The 20,869-nt window shown below is 37.2% G+C and overlaps 1 protein-coding gene across 3 annotated transcripts in view; it reads left to right on the forward strand.

Annotated features, from left to right (window-relative positions):
- The window catches only part of TMEM156 (transmembrane protein 156), a 32,494-nt gene that overhangs the window by 5,080 nt on the left and 6,545 nt on the right, over nt 1-20,869 (forward strand). For 2 of the 3 annotated variants that reach the window (XM_010710284.4, XM_031553156.2), the window contains 5 exons: nt 914-1,174; nt 2,999-3,106; nt 5,914-6,018; nt 12,538-12,642; nt 14,990-15,973. In XM_010710284.4, the coding sequence (XP_010708586.1) occupies nt 914-1,174; nt 2,999-3,106; nt 5,914-6,018; nt 12,538-12,642; nt 14,990-15,069 (659 nt within the window). In that variant the 3' untranslated portion in view covers nt 15,070-15,973. Of the gene's footprint in view, nt 1-913; nt 1,175-2,998; nt 3,107-5,913; nt 6,019-12,537; nt 12,643-14,989; nt 15,974-20,869 lie in introns of those variants that run through there. The other variant, XM_010710285.4, reaches the window with a different exon arrangement.

Genomic DNA, 20,869 nt, shown 5'->3' on the forward strand with positions numbered 1-20,869 from the left:
TATGCAGAAATTAAAAGAACTGAATGACCATTTTTGTGCATATAATCTATAATGTCCATAAAGGTTTAGTGGCATTTCTTTAATAGAAGGCAGCACTGAACAAGGACAGGCCCAGCAGTATGAAATACTTAGCAACATCCACAGTTTTTCAGAGTAGTAGCAGTATGTTCCTTCTGTGCCTTATGCACTTGCAGTGTATTTGAAAACATTTGGAGGAGAAGCTTCTGAATTTTGCTTTCCTAACACTGCCAGCTACAGGGGCAGGAGGCCAAGACCTGAATGTGAGAAATGCAGTTCTCTTTAAACGGCATCATTTCCTTATTGAAAAACAGAGCTGTCCTTCCAAGCGTGGAAAATACCAAAACAAGCGAATATGTGGACAAACTCTGTTCTCATTTATAAACACACAACTCTAACACTTCTGACAATGTCTCATTTACCTGTATTTGTTGTTAACGTTCTATAAGCCTCACAGCTTGTGGTTTGAAATGAAACAAAGGCTTTCTGCAACTAATAGCACATGAGCTGGATGTGCACTGCAGATGTCTATCATTGTACAGCTTTTATTGTTTCTTTTCTTTCATAGCTCAGTCTTTTGCTTTGTTAGCTTTGACAACATATGACAAAGCAAGAACAACAACAACGTTTTGAAGCTAGCTATAAGATTAAAAAAAAAGGCAATAATTTGCTGGGGAAATGGATTTTGTAAAGATAATCAGTACTCCTCATAACTGTTCAGGATGATTGAACATTTTGTCCATTTTGTTATAGTCAGTAATGTAAAAATGCACTATTTATTTTCTTAAATAAGACAGAAAATATTTTATTGCTCTGAGAGTTGTCTCTCATTGTATACTGTTATTTAACAGTTTTTTTGTTTTTGTTTGTTTGTTTTTATTTGGTAAACTTGTAGTTCCTATAGCAAAAGTCTCATCTGAAGTGAACATGGAAGATGCTATTTCTTTTTATAAATATTTTAATTTCACCATGCTTCATGCAAATGAAGAAGTAGAGCATAGTACCTACTATATTCTGGAAATCCACATCAACAACTCCATGGTCAGAGGAAGAAGTGCAGCTGAAGAATATCTAAATCACTCTTGTCTCATGGCTATGATCAATGACCAAAATGGCTGTATGAATATTTCACTGCAACTGAAGTCTTATGTGGAATGTAAGTTACAAAGGAGATTCGGAAACAATTTGCATCTTGCAAAAAATTTGCAGTAGGTAGTTATCTGCTTTCAGCAACCATTTGAAACTATTTCACAACAAAACAATGCAATTTTGATCGTCCCTTAGTAAAAGACCATTGTAAGTAGTCAACTGACACATTTTGCTATGTTTTGTTGTTTTTTGGTTTTTTTTTTCTTCCTAGAAACAATACAGAAAAATAACCATCTGTAAATGTTCGTAATTTTTTTTCTCCACTTAATGATGACAGACTTACAAAATACATGTTTGAAAAAAGCTGGAATTACTTTTTTTCTTTTTCCCTCCCCCATAATTGCATAATTCTGCTGTGTAGAAGATAAATTAAACAATTTCAGTTAACTTTGAAGGCAGAACAACCATTAGACAAGTTTGACTTTTCATAATGTTGTGCAGCAACATTCTACTTTCAGCATTACTTAAAAGAGAAATATTCCGCTGAGCTAGGTTTAGTTTTCCCAGAGGACAGCCTGACAGCTATTTAAGTTTCTCTTTGTGCTGCAGGAGGTTGCCTGACGACAGTCAGGCCTTCCAGCCCATGTATGCTACACTTTCCATTGGGGAATTGCTAAATTATTACATTCATTTAGTTTTGTAAGGCAAATGCACATTTTATGCTATGCCTTTGCTGGAAAAGTTAAGCGTTTTCGAGTTGGATAAACCTGTGTAAAATATTTCCAGGTTAAATCCTAGTAAAGACAGGGCACTTTAATTGTTTTAATTTTTTTTTTTTAATAGGACTACATATGAGCATAGTTTTCAACTTGCCCACTAACTTCAAAGCTATGATCTCACCACCATTTCCTAATAGTAATTTCAAATTATTGATAAAAATTATCAACTATTTGGCTTACTTCAAAACAAAGCTAGAGAGGTATACAGAGCTTTGACTGGGCACTATTGGCATGCAAGCCAATACGAATTACTACAAGATGGAGTACAGTCCCCTGTCTGAAAGGAGAAGGCCTAAGTGACTTCTATAAAAAGTATTTTTTAGTTATGAATTAGGAAGGATGAACTGTGCTTACTTGAAAGCCTCATTGGTAGTTACCTCTTGACTTCTCAGAGGAGAAGTCATTCAAAGTTAATATAGGTCTAATTATAGTATTCTACATCAAGAGAGGGAAAACAGTGGTTTGGCTGTGGCCAGTAATATGATTTTATGAGTCAGAGTCAAATTGTTGTTTGTTTGTTTTCTTAATATTTTATTAGACGTAATTGTTTTAATTTTTTTTTGTCAAGGTATGCATTAGCATGCAGCTGCCAAAGAGGTTTCAAAGGTCTTTTGGGGAGGAAAGTTCTCCATGCCCTTCCTCTGTGGTACACAGTACAGGCTTGCACTTGATACTGAACTGATTCCACAGGAATGTGGGTTAATGTCTCAGTTGCCATAGTCTGAGAGAGCAGCTTTCCTCCTGCGCTCGCCCAGACTCTCACCAGCTCTTCCCCAAAGTAGCTTTTGTTAAATGTATTCCCCATGGGCTTTCTATGGGAGGTATTTTCTTACTTTTTAATAAGAAAATTTCTATGTATAATATTTTTCCTTCTTTGAAGGAAAATATGTGAAGATGGACCTGGAAATTGAGAGTGCCAGTACAGGTGAACCTTAAAGAGTGAATCAATTTCTTCTGTGTCCCATTAAAAAGCAAGCGAAGGGAGGATATGCATTTTCCTTGTTTTACATTAAATATAAACATTGATCTTTGAAGCATTTTCTTACTGGATGAGCTGCATGTAAAATTGTGATTTCCAGCTTAATTTGATCTCTTCTACATTTAATGGACAGATCCAATGTGTATGACGAAGATCATTTGGCTCAGTATGATTCCAGTTGTTATTGTCTTGACTGTTTCAGTTGTCATCTACAAAATAGTCCAAGAAAATGGCCAAAACTGTAAGTAACAAGTTCATCTACACGAAACTAAACATCTACATTATGAAAAATTGACAATAACAAAGCTATCAATTATTATAATGTGTTTCAGACAACAGTATTTTAATTGTAAGGTAGTAGAAACATCTGGAATACTCAGATGATTGATCCCTTTCATCTTTGAATTGTGGATGCAAATCCAAGCTTTTTGCTGTTAAATGAAGTCTATTGTTTTTGTTTGTTTGTTTCTTTGTTTTTTTGTTTTTGTTTTTTTGACAGATATTGGTAGCCTATGGTCTTTTGTCTAAAGAGCTTCTAGTTTCAGACTCATTTCAGTAGATGAAATGAATACTCCTGATCTTTGATCTAAGTCTTAAGCAGAGATGCCAATGACCATTATAAACAGATTTAAATACCCCTTCGTACTCAAAGCAATTAAAAAACTAACTTTGCTATGGAATAACTTGTTATTTTGTAACAGAAACGATTATTTCTACACATTGCCTTCATTGAACAAAACAGGTTCTTCCTATGCAATTCACTTGGGCCAGAGTCTTAAATTAGGATTCACAATATTTCTTATAGCACTATGCCATGGATAAGCAAGAATAAAAGTGTAGGAGTACTCTAAGCATGAGAATTTTGGACAACCAAGATAAAGTACTCTGCAGAAAATCTATGCCGAAAATTGACCTCTTGTCAGCTACTGGTCTCTACCTTTTATTAGAAGTCAGAGCTATGTGGTACAGGGAGCATACACTTTCATCACTGTGAAAAGTTACTTAACCTCTTACCTAGTAGAACAGCTTTCAAATGCTTTTCACAGCAGTTTCCTGAGACTTTCTACTTGTGTCAGGCCTGAGTGAGTAGGAAACTTCTTGAGAACCAGCACTTAGTTTCTATTAACAGACAGATGTCCATTCTCCTTGTAGTTGGGAGCTACAGAACAGAGACCTTGGTCACAAGGGTAATAAAAAAATGATAAGCTACATGCATTCCCATTATCATCCTAACTATATCCACAGGCAGATTTGTAATGAAAGAGCAACAGGAGTTTAGCTTTAACGACAGCTGAACAGAAGGCAGAAGAGTGCCTACACACAAGATGTTTCCATGATCAGGATGTTTCTGTGATATTTTTTTTTTTTTGTATTTACATAATATAAATATTTTATACATATATTTTTAATTAATGAGTGAAACAATTGCTTAAAGTGACAGCCCCTCAAAATGACAAAACAATCACCTCATCATATTATCTTGGTTAAAATACATGACCTTTTATTTATTGCTGGAACCAAACTCTGAATGCAATTTAATACATGTACAAATTCCATGAACTGTAAAATAGGTCTTTATAAGTAGGCTATTAAATGCTCTGGTTTGAAGGACTTTTATTTGCATTTTGAAAGCTACCACAAATGTCATGAGTGTGATTGTCTTCACTCTGAGTCATAACATCTCATTTTAATGCAGAGCTGCTAGTAGTGATGATTAATGATTTACTACCTTTACTCTTAAACATTAGTTTTCTGTTAAATGCAAGTTTTTCAGAATTGTTGTAGGCACAAGCAGGAAAGAAAAGATGCCTTTTGGGGGCTTCTGATTTCTAATCAGTTTCTAGAGAACATTTCCTGTTTGTAGAGGAACAGTGTTTTTATTAGTTATATTTACAATTTATAACATCACGTACAACATCAGTATCTTACTGGCAAAAAGACAAGCACATAAAAATTAGACTTGAAACTTTTATTCCTTATATGTATACATTATGCCATCTTTAATCAAAAGTCTACATACTGCTTTTTTCAGTGTGCCTGAAGAATCTGTCAGAATATCACTATGAGCCTAAAACAGCTGTTATGAACTTTTACTGTCATAGTTCAGTCAGTACTTTTTCTCTTAATTTCTGAGCACTACTGAAATCTGGTAAGAAATGTGGAATTATTCATTTCCTCTTGAGACATTCCAAGATATTCTGTCTGGCAGACTCTGAGACTCTTTGAAACACTAATGAAGTTATTTCCAAGAGTGCATAAAATAAAATAGCCAAATAAATTTGGAGGAGGTTGCAACTGATCCATGGCAAAGGAGCTAAATTAGAAATTAGTTCTTTCACCATTACTCTTCCAGTCTTGCCTTAAAGCCAATTCCAGAGCATCCTTTAACATTAACCATTGGAATGCAGACTTAGGACTTCAGCATGTTATATCTCAGTTGTGTGTTCACAGAATACCATGACCTAAACAATGCTAATTTTATGAATTTCTTAAAGATGATTTTTCCTTTTTAGCATTCCCAAAATAAAAATACTGGGGCAAGTCTGTTGTTGGATGCTGAGAGCTGGACTTTTGTCTTTACAGATCAGTGCTAATAAGATCATCTCTATCTTTCTCTCAGTGATATAGAGCTTGTTCTTATACTGTGCTCCCAAAGGTGAACACCACAAACTAGCAAATAAGCTGTAGGCTTCCTAGGATTCCAGTACACTCAACTCTAGCTATTCCACTGTTAGCAGTGAGATTTTTAACCTCCACTGGAACATACAGAGTGACTTTTTTGATAACCTTCCAAAATTTTCTCAAGGTACGTGCTCCAGAGGAGGGAAAGAATAATTTGAAAAGGGCAAGCATGAAGACATAAAATTTAATTTGGAAAAATAAAAAACCATCAGGCTCATTTTTTCCTCAAGACCTTATCACAAAACCTTCCTTTTTTTTCATGGGAGATGTTAAATAGTTTAAGTATGGGGGGGCTTACCCACTTTCCCTCTAATAATTGATGTATATTATTTCATAGCTAAGGATATCTCATTTTGTTTAAAACAGATTGTAAGCGCAGAGGAGCAGCAACAGTTTCTACTGATCAAGGGAAAAGTGGTTCCAGACATGATATAAGAACCATTTCTGCTACTAAAGTTCATCTATTTCCTGGTAGGTAATATAAAATGAAATAAAAAGTTAACACATCTTGAAGCATGGAGAGTTCAAGAAATGCTTTTGAGTCTTTTCTGTCAAGGGATGCCTCTGGTTTGCTTCAGAGTTACCCTGATCCTACAAAAAATTGATCTGGCTTATGTTATAGAAACATATTTAGATCAGAAATAAATACTTCTCACAGTGAGTCTGTACAATGACATATATTATGTGGGAATGCTTCTGTCAGTCTTCCAAATGTTTTACATTAAGGACTGTTCCCTTTTGTTGTTTTGTTGTTTTTAATACTTCAATTTAATTTTTAGTCATGTTGTATGCCATGTTTTCAGTCTTGCAGCCAAATACTTAGTGTATGGAAAGTGTACACAAATGTAGGCAATCAAATGTATGCTGTATATATTTATGATTTGACAAAATCAGCTACTAAAGGATGGGACGGACAGAGATAGCAGAGAATGGCTCAGAGAATGTCTCTGGTGGCACTTAGCAGCCCAGTGCTAGAGAAAGATTCCAACAAAGTAAAATTTAATAATTTCAGATTGGTATTAAAATATGGTCTTCTGAGAGTATAGTGTGTTTAGCACAGATAAATTAAGGGGCATGGCTAAACTCAAAGTTTTATTTGCAAAAATTAGAATTTAATAATAAATAAGTATGAGGGTAAATTAGCAAATATGGCTCTGAGTGTTACTGATATTGCAGGAAAAGTCATATACTTCAATAACTTCAATCAATAATGGTTCCACAAAGGGAGCTCTGTCTTCTCAAAGATAAACATAAACATGAAGAATAATAGCTTTGAATGAATTTAAAACAAGAACAGCTACAGAGCCAGCAAATGAAATAAATGGTTTTAAATTTGTCTAGGCTTGGGTACCTCGCTGTTTGTCTTGTCAATTCTTGAAGAATTAGAGAATTGCAATTTCCCTCTGCAATTCAGTAACTCATGGCATTTCAATTTTACCTAGAAAAGAGTGAATAGCTCCATGTCTGTCTGAACTCTCCTGGGAGTACAATTTATACTCCTCAGTTTTAGAGCACAAGCTACCTCTAAGATATATTTATGAGCTCATTATTTTCATCCCCCAGGAAAGGGATTATCTCCCTGACATCTTTTGTCTTTAGTAGCTTCACCATACCTGTTTTATTAGCACAATGTCATCTTTAGTGCTGAATATCCAAAGGCATTTTTGATTATGAAATTTTATGGAAATTCAAATGTAGTTTTATTGTACTGAAGAGAACAGGAATCCCATATTGGTTTGTTGTTCTTACTTCCATGTTCCTCCTGCTTCAATCTATACATTTAACTCGGAATGATGCTTAGTTGTATAGACTGCAAAAATGGGCCTTATTCTAATCTGATATTCACTGATTTCACACACTATGATTCTACTGAATCCAGACAATTTCCCAATTTATACAACTTAAAGTAGAATCCGAACCATGTGGAAAGTGTTTACTTCATTCCAGCTCCAGGATTTGCAACTGCGATAGTTGGTTATAAATTGTGATAGGTTACTTACTTGACAGCCCTTGATAGTACTTAATTTATCATGAGTATATAGCTTGAAATCTAGAAACATAACACTGAGATTCACTGAAGACAGTACAACCATCCTGGAAACACTGTAATGAAAATAAACAACTCTGTATTACAAGGGGGTGGGAAGGTATCTCATGGATGAAAAGAGTATAGATACTTCTCAAAGCATTCAGAGTTCAGAAAGGATAAGGAAAGACAAAGAAGGAAACTCATACTTTGAGAATAATTTCTTAAGGAGGCAAAGTAAATTAGTGGCTTAGTATCAATGTATTACTACAAATAAATAATTCACAGCGCTTATATAAAACTGTTATTGCCACTATGTACATGAATCATTACCATCCAGCCCAGTGGCAAGGAGGAAAGATCTACAGTATATTCTCTATGGTGGGACTGAAATGGTAACTTTCTGACTTAAGAAAATCATGGTATTTTAAAGGAATAGTCACATACAGTGATATTAGGGAAGCTTTAGTGTGTTCTTCTGGTCATGAATGTAGATTGTATCATCACTGTGCTGTTAAGCTAAAAAAAAAAAAATAATACATACAGAGCAGTACATGTTATCTAGACTTTGGATCTGTCATTACGTTTTTGTAAAACATTCCCTTGTAGGGTTTAAACTGACAGTGCAGTTTCCCTTTATTCAGCTGCAACAGCACAGGATGCTTTTTGTTCAGTGCAAGAAGTTCTTTAAATGGCTGACCTATATTTCCAGACATGGAACATTTTCATACTGGGTAGGATTTGACAGTAGTAGTTCAAAGTATAGATTAAAAAAAAAAAAAAAAAAAAAAAAATCAATTTCTTGCTTTGTGTTCATGACAGAGAATCTTAGGGAGATTCCCATATCAGAGGCTTTTATTTCAAGACTTCCTTTTTTTCAAATTGAAGAGGCAGTAGAAGAGGTTTTGGAACAGCTTAATAAATTAATAATAGAAATTATGAGTAATAGGTAGTATTCCCTAAGGTGTTCTAAAAGACCTCAGAAACTGCTAAGTTGTCACGTGTGGCTCATTGCTTAAATCACCTTGATTCCAGCAAAATGGAAGGTAGCTATACTTATGCTGCTCGTATACCTTTTCCTTAATGCACTTTTGCCAAACCACTTAAATACATTTTCCACTATTAGCAACTCATTAAATATTGCTGTTCTCATATAGCTGTATCCTAAAAAGAGTTTAAGCCTGGAGGCATGGCACATAATTACCTTTTGGGAGTAGAACAGTGTGCATGAACTATATACTACACTGTTAAAATAAAAAGAGAAAAAAGGAAAAGAAATAGGAAAAAAAAACAACAGTTGCATAAGAAATACAGATTGCATAAATAAGGGGTTTAATACCTATGAGTGAGTCTGCCTAGCAGATTCGTATTGTAAGTTTCATTAATGTAAGTATGTGGGTTATAAGCTACAGCGTGAGTTCATACTAGAAGTTTACCTCTATAGATTCCAGATCTCATTTTCCCAGCATAAAAAAAAAAAAAAAAAAAAAAAAAAGACATTCAATTTTGTCCTGTTTTGAATGCAGCATAATGTCTCCTGGAAAAAATCCTCTTCCCACTTCTGTTCTAGAAGAGTACTGTACAGAAAGGGAACCGTATTGCTAATATCATCATATTAGCACTCTCCAGTCTTTGTGAGCTATCTTAGTTCAGATATAATGCCTACTACATCGCTGAAATTGTGTCTTATTTCTCATTTTCAGCAACGCTCCATTGGCTCACAAAGTCAGACATTGGCTCATTACATTTTGGTATACAAATACAGGATTCCCTGACTCACTCTCTGAGTCTGCTCACAGTAATGCAAAGTTAATTCCAGTGTATGTTTTCTTCTGATTATATTATGACGCTCCTGGCTTTCAGCCATGCCAAATTAATTCATGTTCGTACTGCATTTGCCAAAACAGACTTTGAACTTATCGCAGTCATGGTATTGAGTATTCCAAAGATTGTACTTATCAAAGTAGTAGCATTTTTAATTGAGATTCCATTAGCCTGTAGATTACAAAAATGTATTTGTATGTTCACATCTGTGCTACTTACCTGAAATCTTAGAGTTATAAATTTTCTCTAGTGAAAGTGAATTTAGCCCAGAGTCAGCAAATGCACACAGCACTTGGCTACTCCATGTTTGCTGAGCTCACTGTTAGCAAAGGCCAGCATCAGTGTTTTGGCCTCAATTCCCAGCAGCAACGGAAATTCCTCCTGAAGGCTAGCAGCCGTTCCCAATACAACAGCAAGAGCAGAAGCCTCCCATACCTGGGGGTCAGGCTGGGGCCGATGGCCAGCAGTTCATGTGGCCTTTGCTGCTGATGAGGTGTTTTGTGTTTCTCCTAGGGAAACAGTGGTCAACTTGAACAAAGGCCACTAGCAAGGTGATACAGAGCTCAGCTGCTGCAGTCTTGGCATAAAAAGTCACACTTAAAACTATCCAGTGAAGCAAGAGACCAGTGCATCAACATTTATATCTACATTTCAAATGGAAAAGTAATTTTTAAAAAACCCAAAGTATGCCAATAATAAGTAAAAAAATAAAAATAAAAGACGTTGCGTCAGCAGGTCTGACTGCGTGGCCTGACACGCTTTGTTCAGGCTAAGAGAAAAGTAGAAAAACAGCATAAATGCTGCAAGCAATGAGAAATAGTTGCAGTTCTCAGATACAGAAATGTTGGACTCTCCAGGAACATAAGAAGTGGGCTGGCTTGTTTAAAACACATGCCATAAAATGCTAAAAAAGCCACTAAGCAATTGAATGGTAGATTTATAACTCATTCTTAAAGAAGAATGATGCAGGATCACAATGACAACCAGAATTTGGAGAATAAAACCTTAGAATTTCAGGCCTGCTGTTGTCTTCTGGACTGTTTACATTTTGTGACATCCGTAGCATCTGATATAAGCATGCTTTGCAACTATAATTTGCATGAAAGAAACAATTAGGTAAATTTTCCATCAGTCATTTGAATTCCTACATTGCTTTCCATGCTATCATATTAAAATAATAGTTCCTAACCTACAAGATTAGAGGAAATGGGCCACTCTGCCATCTCTCTGAGACACTGCTGCAACTTCAGGTTAGTTGAAGGTTGGAAGTAGAAGCAATCCCTGGCTCAGTAGTGTCAGGTCTGCAATCCCTTTGAATTCAGATTCAGCCCTTGTATTCTGCAATACTTTTTCTTTTTAGCATGAGGACAGGCAGGATACAACTTCTACAGCATTAATTAGATGCAAAGCCAAGACAGGAGAGATTTGTTTAATCTTGGCCAATTGAAACATCACATATTTGATTCTGATTCTTCCCAGTTAGTTCCTGACATAGCTGTTGTCCTTGTCATTGTAACTTAGATGAATAATGCTGGGAAAAGCAAAGCTTATCATGATGTTTAATACTAAACACAGACTTGCTCGTTTCAAAGACGCAACATCTCCAGAGGAAAAAAATGTGGAAGTTAATTACCATTTTGGGTCTTTTGCTGTTTCAGAAAGGAGAATAAAATCAAGAAGGGACAGGTAATCTTAACGAGCTTTTATAGCTCTTGTATGCTTTCAGTAGGGTGCTTTTAAATGAGTGGTCTTTTCTTTCTCTGTTCAGTTTGCATGCATGCAGAACAGTGTTACACAAAGGCTCTGAAAGATACATAAGCCTACATTCTCATTTTTTCAGGGTTCAGCCTGAGGGTGAATAAGATCAGTCTTTAAAGTTTGCCCTAGGTTTATTTTAACTTTATTTTTCATATTCAGTTTCTTAATTACCAAGATCCAAACTCTACTTTTTAATTTGTAGGTTGATACAGTAACTGAAGAAGAGATGAAGCTAAACATATTACAGTACATTCTGTTGTTATAAACACAGCAGAAACCTACTCATAAGTTTACTGAAGTCATGAATTGTCAGAGACAGGGTGGACCTGAAGTTAAAATATTTTGGGTTCTACTTCTGTAGCTCTTTGAAAAATGCACTATTGCATCAATAACTCTGACCTCATTGGCCTGGCAACACTATTTCAGTCTTTCTTTATCTGTACTCCAGTAAGATACTGTATCAGCATCCTTGTTGGCAGTGTGCTAAAGGCATCACTGCATCACTCCCTGTTTCTGAGGTACATAATGCCATCTCTTTTAACCACTATATGACACCTAGATACTCTCGCTGTGCATATGACAAGTTACCTGAAACCATATCAAATGTTCCTTAGTGACAATCTGGGCTGTACTCATATGAAAATGAATTGGAAAGTTTACATTCTAAATTTGTTTCTTCTCAACCAGCCAATGACAGGTTTTTGTATTTGGGGAGCATTACAGTTGGTGTTACAGCTGAAAAGATCGCCATGGTGAAAATGGGAAAAGAAACAAACAGGGAAGGAATGCTCACCTGTATCCAAAGATCTAGGTTGGCAGGGAAGACTCCACAAAGGGGGGATCTCCAGAAAGAGATCATTCCCCAGTGTCAGTCAGCCCTTAAATGGGGTCTAGGAGAGGTACAGCCAGGCTCCACTTGTGACTTCTGCTCACACAGCTGAATTGCTTTTACCTGTGCTCCCAGGGCTGACTCAGTCTTTTCCTCAGGTGATCAATCAGTGGTTCAGGCCGTGACTGAACAGTTCCCATACAGGGAGACTTTTAGTTAAACCCAAATTTGCATGTATTTTCACTACTAGTAAACTTTTCATGAGCAATTTAGTTCCCTACCTCCCAGCTGCTTTCCATAAAGACTTCACATCAGCCTGCTGTAGACTAAATAGCATGCAGAAGAAGTGAGATACCAGAACACGGTTAATACATGCAGGACTTTCAGACATACATCTGCATCTCTGGACACTGAAATCCTATTGAAAAATTGGTTATGCACCTCTGTCTTGTAATCAGATAGTTCTCATTGATTTTCAAACTTGCATATTCAGACATTCTACATGTATTTGCTGTTTAACTATGTGAGTTAAAAATATTTTAACTTTTAACAGCGAAGACCAACGGACAACTGATTCCACTTACTGCACAGGCCATAAAGATACTGCCCATAATTCCTGAACAAGAGCACTGTCATCTGAGTACATCAAGTATTCAAGGTACGTAAGTACCTTACAATGCTCAAATTTTTCTGTTTGCCTTGTATGTTTAGAACTAGTATTAAGCAAACACAGACTCACAAAATCATAGAGGCTGGAAGACCTCTGGAAATCATCTAGTCCAACCCCTTGCTAAAGTAGGCTCCCTACAGAAGGTTGCACAGGAAAACATTCAGGTGGACTTTGAATATCTCTAGAGAATCTCTAACCTGGGAAGATCATGGAACAGATCATCCTGAATGACATGCTTGATCACATGAGGAATGAGCGTGTGATCCGAGACAGCCAGCACGGCTTCACTAGGGGATGGTCATGCTTGACCAATCTGGTGGCCTTCTATGATGGAGTGATGACATTGGTGGACAAGGGAAAGGCGACCGATGTCATTTACCTGGACTTGAGCAAGGCCTTTGACATGGTCCCCCACCACATCCTTATCTCCAAATTGGAGGGATGTGGATTTGATGCGTGGATCACTCAATGGAAAAGAAACTGGTTGAAAGGCTGCTGGCAGAGAGTGGTCATCAATGGCTTTATGTCCAGGTGGAGGCCGGTAATGAGCATCGTCCCCCGAGGGGCTGTCTTCTGGAAATAATCATGTGTCTGAAATGATAAAATTCACAAAACAAAATAAATTAATTGTGTATCATTACAACAGTTGGAATAAGTGACAAGAAGTTGGTTTCAGCTTGGAACCAAAGCTAGTATACTGTTTCTAACTTTCTCTGGCTGTTGTATTCTAGTAAGTGCTTCAGGAAGTCAAGATTATTGCAAAAAGTCTGAAAAAAAAGTGCAGTAAAGATATACCTCTTCCTGACAATACTTGTAATGCCTAGAAACAGATTACTCAAATAAGTAATACAAACAGACTAACATCAATTTTATAAATAGGGTTATGGCTATTTACATAGATTTCTAGTGACTTTTTTAGGTTTTTTAGGTTAAAAGTGTAAGAATATCTTCTTTGTGTGTATTTAAATTGGATGATGTATTTCAAAAAATGAATCTTACGATCTTTACCATGTATTGAAAAAATTGATGTATGTTTTGGTTTTTTTTTGTGCTTCATATGGAATCATAAGCAGCAAAGCTGTGCACTAATAGCAGAGTTAAAAAAGCAATTTGGAACAGCAATGCTGGCAAATAATAACTGAGCAAGATTCTTTGTTTTTCTTCTGAAAGAGACTAGCTGGGTTATGGGGCAGCATATTATCACAAAACTGCAGGCAATTTTTAAGTTGTTCCCATCCATAGATCTTATGAGAACTTACAAAGATTGAAAGTTGACATTGTTATGTTCTAAAACGAGGCTACCAAGAAACAGAGAAAGATAACATGACTTGAAAAGTCAGAGAGGTGCTGGATGTCCCATCCTTGGAAACATTCAAAGTCAGGCTGGATGGGGGTCTGAGCAACCTTTTTGAGCTGTTCATTGCAGGGGAGTTGGACTAGATGACATGTAAGAGTCTCTTCCAACTCAGATCACTCAAATTCGTCTGTTTGCCACTTGGATGTCATGAGTTTTCTTAGACTCTCATCAGCTTTTCTGTAGGGCCACTTCTTCCTTTCTGCAGGAGATCCAACCACTTCAGCATTAGACTTTCTATTAGGTTCACAAAACTTAATATTCTAGAAACAAAATGTTATGGTGCCTTCCCATGCAAATTTAATGTCTGTGTTCCTGGAGGTGAAGTAAACATTCAGATTGATCTGCTGGTACCCCTTTTGCTTTCATTGTTTTATGTATTCCGTACTGTAGAATAGAAAGAAGGAATGGAACAGCTTTGTAGATGTTCTAATCAGAACTCTGTGAGATAATATATGAGATTCAGGACACTTTTGATTGAAGTAATGTCTTTGATTAACCTCTGAGCCTGTCACTGAAAGAAAAAGATTAGGTGTCTTGAGAAATACCAAATAAGCTTGTTTCAGTGCTGTGCTGTATCAGAACAGTTTTGTTTTCGTGGTCATAACACAGTCTTCCCTCAGAAGGACTGCTGGCAGCCAGGTGAAATGAATGCAGTATGTGGGATAAATACTCAGAACATAATTATTTAATATTATATGACATTGGGTGGAAAGATTATTTAAGAGTGTGGCTGGAGAAGGACTTACTTGTGCCTGGAGAAACAAGAATTAGATCTGCATCTCATCTTCCATTGCAACCAGATTTTGAATAACATTTCTCACAGGAATAGTCTCAAAGCTTAAGAAAAGCACTATCTGTTTTAGTCTTGTTTCAATTCCTGCGAAGAAACACTTCCTCCTTCATCCAAAAATGCAGCTCATTACTACTTATGTTTGTGGGTGGCTCAGTAGCTAACAACACTGCTGTTACTGCTTGCAGGAAATCTTGCTGGCTGGAAGTACATCGGGTTTCTTTGGATGTGGAAGGAGGCTGTGATCTGCTTCTCTCATGAGTGCTAGGGTCATCTTCATTAAGTCTGTAGCGCTTTGGTCTCTGGTGGCAAAGACTAGTTTGTTCAACAGGAAAGAGCTGGCTGCATTAAAGTACTGCACACAAACACCTAAGTACTGAGATTGAAAAATAATATGATTATTAAATTCAAAGAATTGACAGAGCCATTCACAGGTGTGATCAATTTGATAAAATCTGATTGGTTTGTTTGTTTGACAAGAAGGGTAGGGTAGAGTATCAGAAGAACATCACCTTTCTATCACATTCTCAGTTGCTTCCCTGAAACACATGGATTGCAAATCACAAATACAGGAACTTGGAGTTAAGCCTATAGTGAAGAAGGGTTCTAACCTGAGATAAAAATCTGCCAGAGCTCCACTGGTGATAGAGCTTGCAGCTGCCCTTCTCCAGATCTGACTTCAGTCCTATTGATAAAAGTAACCACAGTGCCTGCCCTGGATCTGTGAAGCAAGTTGGTAACTCAAGAGCCATGAGGTTGTGTTCCTCAAAGCTAACGTGTGCCTATTCCCCTGCATCCACATAAGTTTTTAAATCACAAGTGTTTTACACCTCTAAATTTTGGCAGCCCAGGGTGTTGGGTAAGCTCTCAGTTTGGCCGAGGCACCTTCTCTGGAGTTGCACACTTTGTAGAGGAACACATTTGAAAATACCTCAGCTGCTGAGGTGTGTTTCAAGCAAACCACTTTTCTTTGAGTGATGCTTTTTCTCAATTCCACGTAACTGAATCTGCTTGTAGAAAACATCAACCACAGCACAGAGTGTTTATCTATTTTTTCTGTAATGACATTAGCTACACAGTAAGTGCAACAGAAGCTGTAAGGAGCAGGAAATAAGTAGTCTTCATTTTGTTTGTTAAGATTTCAGAAAGGAATAAAACTCGTTTTTAACAAACATTGCATTCTGTGTCCATAATTTTTAAGGCGTGAAATATGAGAGGACTTTTTGTAGCATCCTGTATCTTAGTACCCTTGAGAGTTCTGAAATGAAGGTTTGATAAGATTCATTTTTTAATCCATCTATTTTACTGCTTTTAAATCTTCCTGAGAAAGACATGATTTAAAATGGTGTGGAGACAGGAGGAGATCTCTCTGTTAGCTATGTTAAGCTTTGTCCCCAACAAGCTCTATTTCTCATGACAACATACTAAATCAAAGTAAGTAAAATACGGGTGATTTCTTTCTGAATACTTAACAAAATGAAATCTGGCAGTATGGTGGTAACCAATGGACAGGAAGTAATGGGGACTATGCATATCTCTAACCACACTCGTACCAACAGGCACACAAGAAAATATTCAGCTGATAGAACTCTCAACAACTTCTGCATCCATATACCTTTGACAAAGGAGAATCTTTTCAGTCTAGGTAACTTGAATATCTCTGTATGTTTTCAAGAAAACTATTATTATTTGAGTGCTGAAGTTAAGAATCCTTCTCTATTTCTGCCATCTTTATTAAACCACCATACTACCAACTGTCCTGAAAAAAATGAATGAGTGAAGTCTCTTAGGTGCTGTAAGACAGTTCTCTGTTTATGTGTGACAGTTGTAGATATATTTCCTAACTGCTGTCAAATGATGACATAAGAATTACTGCAGAGTTCAATGCTGCTGTTTATTTGGTTAGAAAGCATGAGCGTTTTATTCAGGGCAAACGTTTGCATTAGGAGGCACTGCTTTTCAGGTGACAGGGTGCTAGAATAAAGCCCTGGAGACCCAACTTCTTTTTCAGTCTCTTCTGGTGACTCCTCATTACTAATTGCACTGTGACGATAAATGTTTGCTCCCAGCTAAAACTAAGAGATTGTGTTGTGCTTTTAACTTATGAAGCACTACTTGCATCAACTTGTACTCTTAATGAACCCTACTGCCATCAACTATTATTTTTAGCAGCTCTGAAATGCTATAAGATGTTTATCTGGGTCCGTTGCTTTTTTTTTTTTTTAAATCTGAAGTGTCAGCAATGAATATTCTTTTCTGTGATAAATGAAAAAACAGAAACAAGAAGGTGCATTGATAATAAGAATCCAGGAGAGCAGATCAGAAGAAGACAGACTGAATTGATATATTAAAGCTAGGCTTCCTTAACTTAAAAAATTCAGCATGACAAACCATAAGGAAACTAACATTTCTGAATGCATCTGATTCAATGACAGTTCCCTAAAACAATGTAGGGAAAAGAATTATTGCAGTAAGAAATAAAAGTGAACAAATAAGAGTCAATTCACTGTACTCATTAAAACAGCCCTATATATGGTGAACAGCCTATCTAAAGGTATTAGAACATTCAGCAAGGAGGTTTTGTTGATGCTTAGTCCTGGAATCATCGTTATGCAGGGAAGGCTTTAGCTACACTTGTCCTTTGAGGCTGAAGCAAGCATGTCCCAAAGAAGGACTTTTCTCCAGCTGTGTCTGTGTCCATCCCTCGGTGGTGGTCTGTCCTCCCCAAAGCAGACTGCTTCAGGGCTCGCTGGCCTCTCCCGTGCCACAGGCACACTTCAACCTTGCACTGATCAGAGCAGAGTAACAACCACATGTGTATGGGTTGAAAAGTATTGTGAACCCACTCACAATTTTTGTCCTCTGCCTTTTTAAAGGGAAGCAGTGTTGTATTCTCTGTCTCAAAAGGAGCATTAAAGGATTTCACAGCTGACTAAGGACAGAACAGTGTTCTGCCTTATTTGGGGAAATTAGAGGCAGATACTGAACTGACAGTTCTTGTTTGAAGTGCTGTCATCTTATGAGGGAAGGGAAAGAGAAAAGGAAGGAAGGAGGGAGGGAGAGAAAAAGGGAAGGAAGGAGTGGAGAGAAGGAAAGAAGAAAGGAGGGAGGGAGAGAAGGAAGAGAGGAAAGCAGAGACGAAGAAAGGAGGAAAAGGAAAGAAAGAAAGAACAGGAAAAACAGGAAGAAAATGGAGGGAAGAAGGGAGGAAGAGAAAACTATCTTTGAGTCAACTGTTGTGGACATTTATTATTATTTTTTAACAGTGTCCAGTGTCATGCTCTGGGCTGTCTTTAGATCAAGTTCACACAATTTGGTCATTGTTACCCTAAGCATTTTATTTACTGCATTCGTCTCTTTGACAGTCAATGCCCCAAAGGACCAGATGAAATAATCTTATTGTCCTGCCTCCCATTAATTCTCTTAGTAAAAATGGTTGATGTGTCAAAGGCTGCATAATAGCTAATGAAAGTTCCACATCAGCAATTGCCAACAATTTTAGTGTGCTTCCTTTTGCCATCAGCACTTTCATCTCTCTTTATAGAGAGCTTTCAGATAAAGTGCTTCACATCTCTGTATTTCTTTCTGAGTGACAGATAGCTGTGTAGTTAAGCAAGACAAGTTAGTCTCCCAGTGAATGTATAATTTAAGGCACAATCTTATCTTCAGGTGAAATGAATTATAAAATTGGAACATAAGGTAGATGACAGGTAACTGACAGGGAGAATGCACAGGAGAGGAACACATATGGCTAAAAAGATGAAAACCACTTTTACAGAAAATAAAAGAAGTTGGTGTATCCTTTTCCTCTCTAGCAGTCCAAAAGCAAGTGGACACGTCACCTCCCATACAGCACAAGAGATCAGCAAGTAAGCACACGTGAGACAATTTTATACCTACCTATTCTACATTCAGATTGGCATCACTGCTGCCATTTCCTAAGGATATCTCCTTTCCCTCGCAATGTAGAAATTCAGCTGTACAGAATCCAGTCTAATACCACACTAACATCTAATTCAGTACTGGTCTATTTAGGATATTACCTGTGTTTGGGCCCAGGTTCCTTCTGCCTTCCTGAAGAGGTATTCAAATATCTTCATTGCAGAATTTAGTAGCACAAACAGGTAGGATAATTAAAATAGTTTTGATTTTCAGGGCCCTGGGCAGCCTGATCTAGTGGGTGGCAGCCCTGCCCATGGTGGAGACTTGGAACTGGATTTTTAACATCCCTTCCAGTCCAAACCATTCTATGATTCCTTGATTTTCCTTATGTAATTGTGACTTCACATACATGTTCTCATATTTAAAAGAACCCCTTGTTGTATGTCTTCAAGCAAGACATCCACACAAACAACAGAAGATACTAATTATGCAGGGGAAACAGTGAAACTGTTCAAAACATTCTAGCAGAGGAAGCACAGAGCAAATGTGCTTGGAAATGAGAGTGAGATTAATTAGGCTCTTTTTGTAAATTGTATTTGTAAAGAACAGTAGGTGTAATTTCAAATTGATGGGATCCTTCTAGATTTTTTGAAAAGCATCATTTGAGTGCTTGAAACTGCTAAGTGTCTGGTGATTAGAGCCATAATAAAATTGGATGTGATGACGCTGAGTTCAGCCACATCTGGATTTTCCAGTTGGCCATTCTTGGAACATGAAATTTTATTTATGTATTATGCTTTCATGGATTCCGATAGATAACAATGAAAAAAGATTTATGTCCATGTGCAGTTTTAAATTCGTTTGAGGACTACATGAAGTTACTTGATCCGATATTATTTTTTTTTAAGTATCACAAAAGATAATTCTCCTACTGTTTCTGCTCTTGTAATAGGTTCAAATCTTTATTATTCATTTAAATTAAAACTCCTTTTAGAAAGAAAAAGCTCACAGAATCAGTCTGCTGAGCACATTCCAGGGTACTTGGCACGGTTATTGATCTCAGCTTAAAGAGCACACTGGATATGTTTCTCTCCAAGACAGACATTTGGAAGTTTTTGAAGGGAAGCAGTCCTGCGTGCTTGCAGAACTGGACTGTAACAGGCACTGTATAGTCTGTTTGAAACCTCTGTTCCATTAGCTGGCATCAATTTTTGATGCATTGTATCCTGCCTACACATTTGCTAGATTGCTTCAGCAGCTGCTGCCTCCAGTATGATTTCACAGCCAAAGAAACACTTCTTATCCTAGTTCTCACAGCATAAAGGAAAAGAGAGACAGATGTTGTTATTCAGCCCTCAGCTACATGAACTACCAGAATGGGTGACAAGCTGCATTTGCTTTTCCACTCAGTTGAGAATAAGTACTAAAGAAATGCTGCACTTTTTTCCTGAAGCACTTTATAGTTTCCTGAAAACTAAAACTGAGCTTGATTTGGATCTGGGCATTTTCACATCTCGTCTCTGCATCACATGCGTCTACAGGAGCTGCAGTCCAGCTTTCAAAAGACTCACTGATCATTACTGAAGAGTGGCTTTCATTTGGGAATGTGGAAAAAGCTGTTCTTATTTCTTTATTTCCAAGTTTGTCCTGTTATAAACAAGTATACTATGTGAAATGAAATTGGGTACAGGTCTGCAAGTTTTCATAAGGATAATTTAACTTCTGGCTGAGCAGCACTAAGTAAGAATTACTTAATTAACTTCTGAACACTCTTCAGCAAGTGGATCAGTTCACAAAGAGATGTCCAGGAGTTGACACTGAGAAAGAGTCTGTGGGATTTAGGCAGGTATTGCACAGAACACTCCTCATCTTGCTGCCAGGAGAGGCGAAGAAATAACTGAGCAAGTTCCACTCTGAAGGAGACGATCATCACCTACCTTTAAAAGAGAGTTCCACAGTGAACTCTATGGAGACAGCAGAAGCCCAGTTTGAAATACTTTACATCTTACTGGCTCACTGAGCTGGGTGTGTGTGGCCAGTGCTCTCCCATGCAGCTTGTCTCTGCCTACTGGATGCTTTAGATAGCCCCATGCTGCCAATGTTCCCTGAAAATGAGGGCCTGTGGTTCTTTCTGGGGTTCCTCTACCCATGGACCAGGTACCTAAACCATAATTCTATTGACAGGT

This window comes from Meleagris gallopavo, chromosome 4, assembly GCF_905368555.1.
Source record: "Meleagris gallopavo chromosome 4, MGAL_WU_HG_1.1, whole genome shotgun sequence".
NCBI classification, from domain to species: domain Eukaryota; kingdom Metazoa; phylum Chordata; class Aves; order Galliformes; family Phasianidae; genus Meleagris; species Meleagris gallopavo.